We start from the raw sequence: 15,212 nt of genomic DNA, 5'->3' as shown, positions 1-15,212 counted from the left end.
CCGATCCGGCTGGTATTGACATGGTGGAAATTTGCCGCAAGCCGTTTCTGTTTGGAACTCTCGCGGCGGTCACCGATGTCACTTTGTCAGAGAGTGGCCCCTGGAGGTGGCGTTGAAAAGTGTAGCGTCGCCTCCATTGCACTCTTATCCACACTTGGTGGTTCACCCCTTTTTACGTGTGGGTAAACGAGTGTTTGTTGTTTGGCAATCAGACTTTCATTTTTGTTTTGGTTCTAAAAGCTGTGATAAGCCAAATTTACGTGAAAAACCAAAACCTTTGTATGTTTTGTGCAGTATGTAATTTATAAGCGTTTTGGCTAAACCCAGAGTCTAACCTATGATCTCTGCACTGTTAGCGGTTTGTTTTTAATAATCTTAGGGACCATAAACAGTTATTCGTATTACCCCACCGAACGTTTTCTGGCACCCCTAATACTCCTTCCCACACTACCTCATGGCAGCCGTGCCCTTAACCCAATGGTTTACCCAAAGTTCACCTCTTCCCTAACGTTCTGACACTAACCCGCTTAATTGTCCACGTAACCTCTGTTCATAATGTGCTGTCTAATATAGTTTGCCCTCCTGAGCAATGTATTGAGATAACACGAGAGAGATATCCCACTAAACGACACAATGACATGGTTTGGTTTCATAGGCTGGCTTTGGGTCTGTCCTGTGTTTGTGTCTAATGGGAACTTCTGTGTTGTTTCACTCTGCTTTGCTGTGCATGCTTGATTGCTCGCTCTGCTTTTCCTTAAAAATCACACCTGGCCCTTACTTTTGCACGACCGCTGATCGATCATTTTTTCTTTTCACATGTTTATAAACACATCGCCTGGCCCCGTCTGAATTTTCTCAACTCTTTGCTCACGGACACACGCTTCCGTCCACCACTGACCTCTGACTGTCTACACGTCACCTCACCACTTCCTCTACTCCATTGTTTAATTTGCTGCACTCATCCATCGCGCTGCTCGCTTTCGTACAACCTCATCCGCCACCTCTCCACACCCTGACCTTTTCCCCTCGGCTGGTGGTCGCCCATCCTGCCCCATCGCCTCCCCCCCCCTCGACTTCCGCCATTGCCTCCCCGAATCGCTGCAATCTGAGCCCCTTCCCCGCGCCTCTCCCTCCCTCGCTGCCTGCCTGCATCCGCCACCGCGCGCTGCCTTCCGACGGGCAGGTGATCCATCGCTGGGTGCCGTGCAGTCGCGACCGCGTGAGTCGCTCGCACCTGGACCGCGCCATCCTGCTACTGCAGATCAGCGATAAGTACGTGCCCATCCTAGAGAGCGGCGTCACGGAGCTCGCCGAGAGCACGTAGCGCCACGATGGATGCCGACTTCCGACCGGTCCTTCTTGCCCCCCTCCGCCGCCACTATCAGCGCGCCATCAACTCCTCGGGAGACGCACCCTGCTCTGTGCGAAATGCTGTCTTCGCCCCCGGCCTATCCCTCCCACCACCGCTTGTGTGCTTGCCACCACCCATGCACTGGCTGTCGAGGATTATGGGTAGCCTCGGTAAGTGTTTGGTTATCGGCCAAGACCTCTTTTGAGCCACCTGCGGACGAATCGTTGGGAGGAAGCCGAGCCGTGCGCAGACTGCTGCTGTCATCGCCGCTGGGGGGAGTGGGGCTGCCTGCCTTCGGGTTGGAATCATCGAGCGGTGTGGTTGGCATTGAGAGCTCAGAACTGCAGGCATTTGGTGAGCACTACCCCCTCCCATGATAACGCCGAGACTCAGCCCTCTGGACGCAGCCCAGCGTCTCACAAAAACTCGCCCAGTGCTTTCAGACTTGTGATTTGTCAATATCGTTTTTATGTTTTCCAAACTACTGGCTGCATCCTGAGATGTTGTCGGTGTAGAAACAGGCTTAATATATATTTTTTAATTCCTGTACCAATCGCCATTAAAAATAGAAATGAATACCGAGTTTGTAAATAAGGCACCCAAGAGGGATGCAATAGGCAATTGAGTTCATGAATATTAATCACAGCACCTTCACATTTTGCGTATTTTTGCTTGAAGAAATCGGTTATTTCTCTTGTTGGTTCACAGTCTCAAAAGTTATGACTACGAAACAGCCTTAAATATTTTAGGGACAGCAAAATGTGGCCCCCAGGGTGGCAGGGCTTGGCATTTTGAGCCCTGGGTTTACACACTGGCCTCATATCTTGAGCGCGACGCTTATGTAAAACGTAAAAAAACATTGCTGCGTTGTCTGCCGGGCTATTTCTGTTTTTCAAACAAGCATGATGAACAACAAGTCGGCCTACTGCAGGCTATTTACATATCCGTTGGTCACAAAAGAATATATGTTGCAGCCCTTAAGCATATCTGAGAAATTGTGGTATAGTTTAAGGAGACGTTGCAGTGAAGCGAGAGCTTGACACTTGCAGCATTTTGACCAAACGTTTAATTTCTCAATCATTTTTCGTGGATGGGTGGACCCTCAAGTGAGAGATTATGAAGGAGGGGGTCACCTCTACTTGTGTTTTCAGGCTTCAGTTGAGTGCTTTGACAGCAGTCGGTACCAAGAAAAGGTTAAGTTGGAGAATGAAAGATGTATCGGTCAAAAAAAAGGCAGGGATTTTTATTTTACTGTAAATGTGTACCGCACGTTTGTGAGCTCTCGGGCGTTTCTGTGTTAAGATGTGCGAATTACACACCCAAGGAATTAACACCATTATAACTCGGCACCCCCCCCCCCCAATACTATGTGAAACTGCTTGTTAAATCGTTTTTAAAAAGGACAAATCCATTTGATGGCTGGAATAAGGGGGGGTGGTGTGGGTTAATGTTACATGAAGTGAGAATGGCTTTATGTAATGCTCGTTGAGCCAGCTTTCCCACGCCAGCCAGGGGACTTGGTAGAGTCGGGCTTCCTTCACTTAGATTCACCACGATGCGATCTGCCGGTGAGCTCTCTGTTGCCTGTCCGTGTTACCCTTGGGTTGGGCAGGTAGCGGTGAATGAAGCAACTTTGCTTCGGAATGTAATGACCTCAAACCATGTTAATGGACATTCATCTTCAGTTTTCACTTTGGAAAAGCAATAATGTCACTTGCTGACACGCTTATCTTGAGCTCATTGAGCCCCCAGGGGCACCCTTCTTACTGCATCCATACAGCAGTCGGCAGTGCTCGTGTAGCATTTAGTCACTGGAGAGTAAACGACGACACAAAAATCCACAATTCGAGGTGTTATTCCAAATACAATTCACTGGTACTTTCACTCGTGACAGCGAGGTTGATAGCACCATCCGATTCGACCGATCAGAGATGAGTTTGGCTCGCAGAGTGAATGCAAGAGACGTGCGCGGAAGGGGCGACGGGGGATTGAGAGGAGCTTGCTCCAAATCATCGGAATCTTTATTTCGACTGGAGGAATTCGATGAGCTATAAAGACGTCCAGCATGGATGGATCAGAAAGCCTGGCAGGTGGCTGCGACGGGGGTGGAGCGCACGGCTCTACCGCACTTATGCGATACGCACAAGTGTAAAAGCTACTTGCAAGATGGGTAGGTGGATCGTGCAGCCATGTGAGTTCTGCCTCGCCTAATCTAGCAGCTTGTCGCCATGATGGTGTTTATTCGACGCATGTCTGCTAAGCAACAAGGTGGTACCTGTAGGGAGCGGTATAGTGTGAGGTTTGTGCCAGGCTGCCTGCAGAGGTTTGAGTGCAACACCGATAATATGCATTCGTATTCTTTGGGTACTCTTCATTTCACTCTACAAGCTAAATATTGTACTCATGGATTGGCCCATCTCAAACTGGATCTTACCGGAAATATTCTTGAGACTCAATGAGACTTTCCTGGGTAGAGCTTCCAAACGGATAAGTGACATTCCCAGCGCATCAGTAAAATGGAGCATGTGTTTATAAAGCATCTAAATGTGTCCACATCCAAGAGGCTGTCCGTGGAAAACACATGCATCATATGATTAGGGGGAAATAAGATTTGTTTTGGTTGAGGTTTTTTTTGGAGAGGGAAGTTATGGATAGGATGGTATCAGACGGCAGAGGGGGGGAATGATGACACACGATAGAGGGACACGTGGTGGACAATAGTCTCACGCCTGGTTTGTGAACAAGGGCTGTTGTCTGATGAGGATGCTTGTAATTACCGGCAGAACGTCGTGGGTTTACTCTCCAACACACGGTGTGCTGAACTAGTAACGAATTGGCATGTTTTGTTTTCCCTGACAAACCTTACTCATTGGCTGTGTCGGGTGGTGGTGGCGGCGGCGGGTTTCACTACAAATTTATATTCATGTGATCTAACCCAAAAACAACGATTGTGGGTGATGGGAGTTTATGCAGACACCAGGGCAGCAGCAGTAAGACAGAAGGGGATTGACCTCCCTGTGGCATTGTTTTTTAGATGAGAATAATAATGTTTGCCTTGTACCACAAGTGGATTGGCAGACATGGCAGCCGGAAAGATGATGGGCCTATAGCCTGACGGAAGGTGGTGGTTGTCCCCCTTCACATTTTTTTCTGGTGGAAACGCTTTGAGTCGTCACGATGCGATGGGATCTTTCTATGCATCCACCAACCACCGAACACAAGACCCCCTCGCCCTGAAGTGGACCGCTTCACTTGATTACTTATTTCTGAGGGTTGGGGGGGGGGTCATCAGATTTTTGCGAGAAAGTCAGGTTAAACTGGGCATTTAAATGAAACCTTTGCAAGCGGTTACAGGTCATGTCATGGTATATGTTTTCCGGCTGATGTGTACATTGGGAACACGTTTTCGCTCTTGGCTTATTGTACAAACTGTGTGTGTGTGTGAGCGACAAGCCAAGATGATATTTTACATTATGCTGGCTGCATAATTGTTTATCTTGAAATGAATATTGTATAGTTTTGCATTCCCGTTTGTTTCTCTTGATATTAATCTTGATGTACAAAAATAAGTAATCGGTCATTTTCAGCCCTTTGTCAATGCACCGCTGGAGGAATGCCCCTCCACACTCTTGGTCATGGAGGTTGCTTGACCATACTTCACCTCGCTGGTCCGTGTGGGCTGGTAAAGGGGGGGGGGGCACTGTTCAGATATCACTTGCCGTCAATGTTAGCCCTGGGCCTTCGAATCGAACTCGGTCGCCAGGTTCGGAGAGCAGTGCACTAACCACTGTGCCACCGTTCAAAAATGTTGTGCCCATGATCTCTCACAGCAAGTTGGCCTGCAAGGGTCATTGGGCCTGGGGGAATGTGACACATTTAAATTAATAACCCGTGCTTTTCGCGTTGCTAAAAATGTTGATGAAAAGAAACGTTTATCTTTATTTGTTCCCTCTCCTGTTCCATGTATTTAAATGTTACTTGGATAATCTTGATCGAGTGTTGTGTAAGGGTTAAAAAGTGAAAAATTCAATTTATCGCAAGCTTATATACTGTAAAAACATATACACGAATGCTGTTCGTGACTATCGCATAAGATGGCGCATATATGATGAGAGCGTGGTGGAAAAGCAACTTTGAAAACGTTACCGCACTGCGATATATTTTTTATCTGCAGTCGTGTTAAATCCAGTAATTTTAAATCCAGTCCAGCTTTAAGTTCTGTCATTGGTTTCAGAGATCTACAATCTCTTACGTCACAAACAAACAAATACCTCACTTAGTGAAGGCCAATGAGCCCAAACGTTTACTTAACCATGGTCTTGTTCAGTCACTTATCGTTTGAGTTTCCTGCGTGTGCCTGGCTCTGTTTGCGATGTAGTTGCGTTTAGCACACGAGGTCTGCCGAAACTGCGGTCCATTTTCCACTTCCCAAGTACACGAACCGCACCGGGTTACGTAATTAAGTGTGCACGCCAATGTTGCACTCTGGGGCATGCTCGTTCGTGCGGATGTTTGTAAATATTTGATGGAGAACCTTGATTGGCTCGCTAGCTATCCTTTTTCCCAAAGAGTTTAACCCCCCTTCGTCTAAGTGGAATGGACCGAGTTTTGCTGCATTTTTGGAACTAAATCTCACCTCGTTCTGAGCACGCACATTTGTGCACAAACGCGTCCGTGCTTACAGAACCACGTTCACTTGGCGTAGTTGCATATGTTACGAACAACCGCTTTTGATCAGAACAACCGCTGCAGCGTATACATATACAGTAGATATGTATTGTATATATGTATACAGTATACATTGTATATACAACCAATGGAGAACTTTGCCACTAGAAACGGGACTGGATGCTTGTCCTGGGAGTCTTGAGTCCAGACTTCACGGACTGTTACCCGGCCCAGATTTCAAATCTGTCACCGCTCAACCTTCATTAAATAACCCAGCATATGAAAGCATACAGGAGGTTGGCTGGCATGTAAAACTGGACTGGATCATAGTGTCTGGAGCATGAGTTGAGACTTAACTGCCTTACTGCACTGGTTGAATGAAAGCTTGTTAATAGACGTGTAATGTAATGGGTTTGTTCCTCTTTATGTGTGTATATAATTGTTTTACCAGTAATGCCTTCTGTGGTTTCCATACAGGCATATTTGATTTATGTGTTTGCATACACATGTGAGTGTGCGTTTCTATTTATGTACATTTGTTCCCATGTGTAAGTGCACCTGTGCACACACGTGTGTGTACATACACACACGTGTGTGCTCTGTGCATGCATTTCACGCTCACATTCAATTTGCAATCAAAACGTTTTTCATATTAAAAAAAACGTGTTTAATTTGGGTTGTCGCGTTCGCTGTTAAAGTGTATACATCGCTTTGAGATACAGCACATTTATCCTTTCCATTTGCATTGGCCAGAGGGTTGTGTGCATCTCGTTAATTATCGTCCTCTCTTTTTTTTGTCTGTTAACTCTTTTTATTTTCTTACCCTGTGGAGAGGTTGTGAAAATGTAGATTGTGTTTTTTCTCCGTATTTATTTATGCGCGGCACCTGGGTTCCTTCTACGCAGTGACAATGTTTCAGATTGTATAACCGGTTAAAAAGGCTTTGACATGCCCTCCTCCCCGCGCGTGGAGACACCAGTTCAGGAAATTGTGCAGTTTTATTCAAAGATTTTTTTTCTCGAGCGCGGCCACCCATTCTCTTCGCTCGGCTCCTGCTGAAATAAGACACCAAATGATGGTGGCTGAATGGCTCTGCGGGGGCAAATGCCCTATTGTCAGGGTTACTATTGAGCCAGCACATTTGAGATCTTTGATTTCAGGCCGCTGTTGGCAGCAGCTTAAATTGACGTGGCTTTCTTGGGGCACGTGACATCACATTGTTAGAAATGCATTGGTGTACGTCTGATTTAGCCAAGGGGTGAAAAAGTAAAGAAAAAACAAGCGATAACAGAACAAAAGAATATTCGCATTTCTCCCCCACAGCTTTAATTCATTCTTGGGCCCTTGTATGGCTGGTGATCGGTTCCCTTTAAATCAGGACACCCAGTAGCATTCGTTTGAGGCTACGTCTTGCTGATGATAATCAGAGACGATGGGACGGGTTTGAATTACCCCAAGTTCATAAACAAATTCCATTGGGGAAAGGTCGCGTTTAAACGTTATTGATGAAACAAACCACTTATTTTTTTAAAGTAAAAAAACATTTCCTTCCCTCTATTAAAGGACACCAAGAGAATGTTCCGATTGTATATCGGCATTATTTAGCTGACATTTCTATAACAAATGAAAAAGATAAACCACTTTTAAAATTAATCCACCTGTAATCTACACTCATTGGATTAAATGGCACAGTGTGTCATGCCCACATGTTCATCAGCAAGACGTATTGGTATGTGCATAATGCGGTTATTCTCAAATTCCAGGTGGTGTCTTCATTTTCAAACGTTCCATTTCCCCCCTCCCCCCCCCCTCAGTCTTCCTATCCAGAGATAGAACCTATACAAACCATCATCACATATCACTTGACAGCCGGGTCGAATGTGCGTGAAGATTGGCAGATGTGGTAAACTGGGATCGTTGGACTACTGAGCAGAGGGAACCAGGTCTGGGGTGTGTAATCCACTGCTGTGTTCACACGGCAATGTTGTTCATATCCTCAATTACTTGGCAGAGCTCACGTCTATACTCGGGTATGCTTTCGTGCCGGTCTTAGGTGCAGCATCAGTTACTATTACTGTTCAACCACACAGCACAAATATATCTGTGGGGGAGCAACCTTCAAACTACTGTTGGCTTTCAACATGCCACCTTTCATCACGGAGTAAATCACAAGTGATGATTGCAAAAGAAAACTGAACACTTCATTGGCAGTGGTGTATTTACAAGCACAGACCTAAAACACATCACCACCGTATTAACAGTGCCTTGTTTCAGAAAAATATACAGCAGGCTAAAATGTCAGCCAGCGGCCCACGTGACATAAGGGTAATTCCCTGAACGTTTGGCCTACGATGTTTCTGTTTATGTGGTGTTAATGAAGACTGGTGGTGAAGTGTTGGTTGGCCTGTGTGACTGACACAAGCCGTGGTTTATTTGCGTTTGGTCACTTTTCGCTGCCTGTTTTATTTTATTGTTGCTACCATCGCGCGCACTGCGGCGCTATGCACCACGCCAGCCACGTGTGCCGATTTGAAACGTGGAGCTCCTCGGGCCTCATCGTGAACATGCCGTGGGCTCCACCCCATCCTCGCGGCGACTGATTTTCCAACTCGAAATAGGAGCAATGACTACGTAATAGGAATAAAACATCTCCGTATTCGCCTTTGTTGTGTTTTACATTCATTTATGATGAGTTTCGTTTTGTTTTTAAGTTGCCAGATGTGAACACATCTTACCGGTTTGTGTGGTGTACATTTATACAGGACGTTTTAATGTCGCCAGTTTTCCGAGCCCCCCCCCCCTCTCCACCTTCACTCGTTGAAACAGTACTTTATGCAAAACGAAAACATGAATTGGGAATCCAGCGGATTTATCTTTCATCACAGGCTGCCTCGAATCCTGATGTCAGTTCTCGTACTCCCTGTCTACGGAGTGACGATCCATTTGGGCTGTGTGCTCGCCTGGCTTGAGCCGTCCGTGTGGACACGAGCTACTGCAGTGGAGTTTGAGCGAGGAGGTTTAAAAGTGACAGGCGAGCACTTTTATATCCATGCTCTTTTTGTTTTTACCTCGCTGGCTGTCGATGTGGTGTTTCTTTCTGACTGGTCACTCTCGCCTAACTTCCTAACACTTAACTGGGGATTTACAGGCATGCAAACGCATGTTTTTTTTTTGCCAGATACAAATCTTGTCAAAGTCAAAATTAGACTCCCCACTCAAACGGGCATGTGGTGGCACCACTCTGCCGGTGGCTCCGAGTCAAGAGTAGAAATTGAACTTTTCTATGCTGGGACAGAGTGGTAGCTACGTTTAATGATCCAAGGGATTATATTATTGGTAGGCTGAGTTCAACCTCAAATGGGATGCGAACTTTGTAACCTTACGAATGTGAATCAGGAATTCAAAGCAATTTTCCACCCACACATCTGTATGCCATACATTGAATACATTCGGGAAGTTTGCAAAGCAACAATACTCTCGCTATGTAATTTTAAAGCTCAATCCTGTGGTGCTGACTGTGTTCACCCATTCTATCATTTACAATAGCTGCTGTTTTTCCAGTAAACGGCGGTCATTTCGCCGCGGTGGCTGTCACCAGGCTAGGCGCACCGTTAAGGAATACAAACAGAAGATGAATACAAACACATGACATTGTGTTCGTACACGTGAACCGTTGTCCACCGTAAAGTTCCCCAGGCGTCGCGGGTAGCGGTGCGTGCAATGTGCCCTTTGATGGCAAGAGCCACCTTCGTGTAAATACAAATGTAGGTGTATGATTAAATACAGAAGAGGAACTGAATTCTGCACACGTGGAGCAAACGTTGCTATCAAATGTTCATTATATGCCATGCTCGTACATTGTGTATTGATTGACGCAACAAAACAAGCAGGACAATAAAAAAACGATTTATTACGATTTGCCTTGTGGTTTTGAGTGAAGACACCGCCCATATTCACGCACACATTACACAATTGTCACTTGCATTGCCAGTGCAGTCGTTATCTGATGTGTTTATTGACCTCTTGAAGCTGTGGTCACAGTGCTTGGCTCACAATGATAAGGTTCTGAGTGCACATTTTTTATGGTTGGGTAGATAAAGACAATATTGTACTTATGCAAAACTCAACATGTTCGTTAATGACACTGCCTTAAAAGGAAACATAATCGGCGACGTTTTGGGCAAATGGCCCGTCTTTATGAGCATATTTGCCAGAGAGATGGTGAATACGCGTTGGAGGCTGCACTTTAAAACCATGAGGCCTGATAATTAACTTTTTTCTCTTGAGTTATTTCTGTATTTACACCACTGCCACCACAGTATCGCCCGGCAATTTGTACTCTTTCTGATGAGCACTGGCACTCCCCTGACGGCGAATGAAATTCATTGCCACTAAAAAGAAAACGCAATGGTTAGATCAGAGGTGGGAAACCAAAATAACAAGAAAACCCAATTTTTTTAAAACATTTATTATTCGGTAAATAAAAAAAAGTCAAGAGCCACAATGCATTTGAATACGAGATGGTGGTCTTGTATAAAGAACGAGTCGCATGCGGCTCTGCAGCCGAGATTCTTGTCCTAACACGTTGAAAGGTGGGTCCCATCAACTTCTCCTGCATGAGCTTCACATTCCACGAAGCTAAGGGCATCTTAGGTGGTGCACGTTGAAGATGCACGATTGTCAACGATGCTTTTAAATGTTCAATTCACAACTGACTGCCCATGTGTGAAGATATATCACCGTTATTCTAACCATCGATTTAAATTATGTATTTTACACACAGACTCCTGCTACGGGTGTATCAGGATTTCACTGTCTTCATTGCCTGACGGGGGCAAAGGCAATGAGTGTCCGGACATCCCCAACATTTAAAAATCTTTACTAGCTTTACTACCCGGCTTCGCCCGAGACTTGGATTCTTCTGGCTTTGAAGTTTTCGTGACTGCAAGGATTCATACTCTTTGTTTTTTTCGGTAAAGTCACGGAAGTAAAAAATAAAATAAATAAAAAATGAAAATAACTAAATGAAATCACGACGTTTCGGGCGCAACACAAGCGTCCGTCTTCAGGTGGGGACAACGTAGCGAAAGCACAACCGCTTAAGTGTGTCTAAGGGATGGCTGTGACGAGGAATTATATAGTAGCGGGGGAAGGAGAGGGGAGGGGGCATGGTGAGTGTGGGGGCGGTGTGTGGGCTGGGAGGTAACGCCTGGAGTTCAAACTGAAGCTTTGTGATGCAGGGGGCGGAAGTAAATAAGAAAGCTCAGTTAAGTCGAGTGTGGGGGTAGGGTGTGGGCTGGGAGGTAACGCATGGAGTTCAAACTGAAGCTTTGTGATGCAGAGGGCGGAAGTAGATAATAAAGCTAAGTTAAGCCGATTAAAGACATCCTTTATACTGGTAGAAGCCTCCTGGTTACACCTGCCCACAGGAGATTATTGTGTTCGTCGTGCAGGGAGGGGCTGGGTGGGGAGGGGCTGGGTGGGGAGGGATGGGTGGGGAGGGTGGGGTGAGGCTGGGTGGGGGGTGGGAGGGTGGGGCTGGGTGGGGAGGGGCTGGTCACCCCGTGGTGCCCTTATAAAACTCCACGTTTAACCTACTCACGCCGGCTTGTGCCCGCCCTCACAGTCGGGCATATTTGCGGAATACACCACGCCGCCGTTGACCCTGGCCATTGACCGAGCAACCCAACGTTCCTACCAGCTCCCTCCGCAGGAATGTGTTTATGCTGTAGGGGTGGGGGGGGGGGGGTAAATCGGAGTTGTGCAAGCTAAACTTGCACGCTCGAAACAAAGTGTGGCAAATTTTTCAAGTGTTGGGAGTAAGCCGGGCTTGGAGTCAAATTTCATAGTGATGGTAGTTTTAACGTAAAAGTGCATACCATTGAGGACCTCTACAGTATAGAGGCAAGCGACTGTGATAGCAATGCTCTGCACTGGAGTGGCTGGTGTTAGATACAGGGACTCCTCTACTTACGAACATTCGAATTACAAACTCTCAGAGATACAAACAAACCTGTCCGTATGTCCAGTTGCCTGTTCAGACCAAGAGTCGTAAGTTCAACCGCCGCGCAATAGATGGCGGTGGTGGCATCTACATCTGCAGAACTTGAAGAACCAGTGGCATCTACATCTGCAGAACTTGAAGAACCAGTGGCATTTACATACAGAATGTGAAGAACCAGTGGCATCTACATCTGCAGAACGTGAAGAACCAGTGGCATCTACACCTGCAGAACGTGAAGAACCAGTTGCATCTACATCTGCAGAACGTGAAGAACCAGTGGCATCTACACCTACAGAACGTGAAAAACCAGTGGCATCTACACCTGCAGAACGTGAAGAACCAGTGGCATCTACACCTGCAGAACGTGAAGAACCAGTGGCATCTACATCTGCAGAACGTGAAGAACCAGTGGCATCTACACCTGCAGAACGTGAAGAACCAGTGGCATCTACATCTGCAGAACGTGAAGAACCAGTGGCATCTACACCTGCAGAACGTGAAGAACCAGTGGCATCTACACCTGCAGAACGTGAAGAACCAGTGGCATCTACATCTGCAGAACGTGAAGAACCAGTGGCATCTACACCTACAGAACGTGAAGAACCAGTGGCATCTACATCTACAGAACGTGAAGAACCAGTGGCATCTACACCTGCAGAACGTGAAGAACCAGTGGCATCTACACCTACAGAACGTGAAGAACCAGTGGCATCTACACCTGCAGAACGTGAAGAACCAGTGGCATCTACACCTGCAAAACGTGAAGAACCAGTGGCATCTACATCTGCAGAACGTGAAGAACCAGTGGCATCTACACCTGCAGAACGTGAAGAACCAGTGGCATCTACATCTGCAGAACGTGAAGAACCAGTGGCATCTACACCTGCAGAACGTGAAGAACCAGTGGCATCTACACCTGCAGAACGTGAAGAACCAGTGGCATCTACATCTGCAGAACATGAAGAACCAGTGGCATCTACACCTACAGAACGTGAAGAACCAGTGGCATCTACATCTACAGAACGTGAAGAACCAGTGGCATCTACACCTGCAGAACGTGAAGAACCAGTGGCATCTACATCTGCAGAACGTGAAGAACCAGTGGCATCTACGTCTGCAGAACGTGAAGAACCAGTGGCATCTACATCTGCAGAACGTGAAGAATCAGTGGCATCTACATCTGCAGAACGTGAAGAACCAGTGGCATCTACATCTGCAGAACGTGAAGAACCAGTGGCATCTACATCTGCAGAACGTGAAGAACCAGTGGCATCTACGTCTGCAGAACGTGAAGAACCAGTGGCATCTACACCTGCAGAACGTGAAGAACCAGTGGCATCTACATCTGCAGAACGTGAAGAACTAGTGGCATCTTCGTCTGCAGAACGTGAAGAACCAGTGGCATCTACATCTGCAGAACGTGAAGAACCAGTGACATCTACATCTGCAGAACGTGAAGAACCAGTGGCATCTACATCTGCAGAACGTGAAGAACCAGTGGCATCTACACCTGCAGAACGTGAAGAACCAGTGGCATCTACATCTGCAGAACGTGAAGAACTAGTGGCATCTTCGTCTGCAGAACGTGAAGAACCAGTGGCATCTACATCTGCAGAACGTGAAGAACCAGTGACATCTACATCTGCAGAACGTGAAGAATCAGTGGCATCTACGTCTGCAGAACGTGAAGAACCAGTGGCATCTACATCTGCAGAACGTGAAGAACCAGTGGCATCTACTTCTGCAGAACGTGAAGAACCAGTGGCATCTACACCTGCAGAACGTGAAGAACCAGTGGCATCTACATCTGCAGAACGTGAATAACCAGTGGCATCTACACCTGCAGAACGTGAAGAACCAGTGACATCTACATCTGCAGAACGTGAAGAATCAGTGGCATCTACGTCTGCAGAACGTGAAGAACCAGTGGCATCTACACCTGCAGAACGTGAAGAACCAGTGGCATCTACATTTGCAGAACGTGAAGAACCAGTGGCATCTACATTTCCAGGTGATTATACAACTTTTAAAGCCATTCCCCGTGTTTAGTGTACATTCAGTAACAACACGTTTGAAATCGACAGGAGTAAAGTTGGACTTACGAACAAATCGACTTACGAACAGACCTCCGGAACATAACTCGTTCGTAAGTAGAGAATTCCCTGTATTGGCAAGTGAAATCCAGCACTTGTAGAACTCAGCTCTGCGCGTGGTGTCACGAATTCACCGCGACACACGACCGTAAGACTACCTTGGTTCATTCTCCACCAGTCACGTGATGCCCTCTTGTGGTCACACACATACAACAACAGCCTTTTGGCGTTCTCTGGGTCTAACACCGGTGGTGAGACAGCCACAAAGAAGGCTGTCTCTGATGTAGGCAAATCAGTTCTTAAGACAATGCAGATATTCTTGATTTGAAGCTTTCGTGACTACAATAATCCATACTCTTTGGTTCTTTCGGTAAAGTCACGTCGATATTGTAATAGCATGTTTTGCCACAAGTACATGTGGTTAATGCACACTTGAGGCCTTGCAAAAAGGTATCTATCTGGCGTTTTAACATCTTAACAACTATTTTATTTTCCAGAAAGGATAAAACCTTTTCTTATTTTTTTCATCATTTTTCGTTCGGTTTGCCTCCTCCTCCCAGGGTCCAGGTCCCATTCCCACCTCCATCGCCAAAGGTTGCGGCACGAAGTCTCGCACCGACCCGGCCACTCGAGGCCGGAAGGTCGTTCCCGAAACGTTGCCTGTATTACGGCCTTGTTCTTTTTTTAAAGGGTTATGTGTATTGACAAATGTGTGGAATTTGATGTTGATGTTAACCGCGTTCGTGCACCGCTGCCAAGGCAGGTTTCACCGCCCCCCCCGTCCCCAATAATCTGCCACCAAAGATTCGTCCACGTATCTGTGCACTAGCAGGACCAGTCTCGAACCACTGCGTTACAGAGTCCTGTGATGAACGAGGGCCCCCATGTCTAACCGAGTGGGTTCCTACCAATGACATCTGGCAGTGTTCACCAGTGTTGCTTCAAGCGAGCCTGACTGCTGATGAGACACTGAAATGTAGACGAAGCTTGTCCACGCTGTTGCTTGTGTCGCATCAATGTTGCTGATGGAATGCGCTCTCAGTGGGTTGTGCGGCTGAAGGGATTGGTACAAATAGAACCGTACTGTTAGGTTTTT

General features: G+C 46.6%; 1 protein-coding gene across 3 annotated transcripts in view; it reads left to right on the top strand.

The window, feature by feature from the left end:
• LOC144943232 (pecanex-like protein 1) overlaps positions 1-8,680 on the top strand; it is a 57,979-nt gene extending 49,299 nt beyond the window's left edge. For all 3 annotated transcript variants that reach the window (XM_078870541.1, XM_078870542.1, XM_078870540.1), the window contains exon 37: positions 1,184-8,680. In XM_078870541.1, the coding sequence (XP_078726667.1) occupies positions 1,184-1,324 (141 nt within the window). In that variant the 3' untranslated portion in view covers positions 1,325-8,680. The remainder of the gene's footprint in view (positions 1-1,183) is intronic.
• The last annotated feature ends 6,532 nt before the right edge of the window (positions 8,681-15,212 follow it).

Source organism: Lampetra fluviatilis, chromosome 30 (assembly GCF_964198595.1).
Source record: "Lampetra fluviatilis chromosome 30, kcLamFluv1.1, whole genome shotgun sequence".
NCBI lineage: Eukaryota > Metazoa > Chordata > Hyperoartia > Petromyzontiformes > Petromyzontidae > Lampetra > Lampetra fluviatilis.
This window is presented reverse-complemented; position numbering and strand designations above follow the sequence as displayed.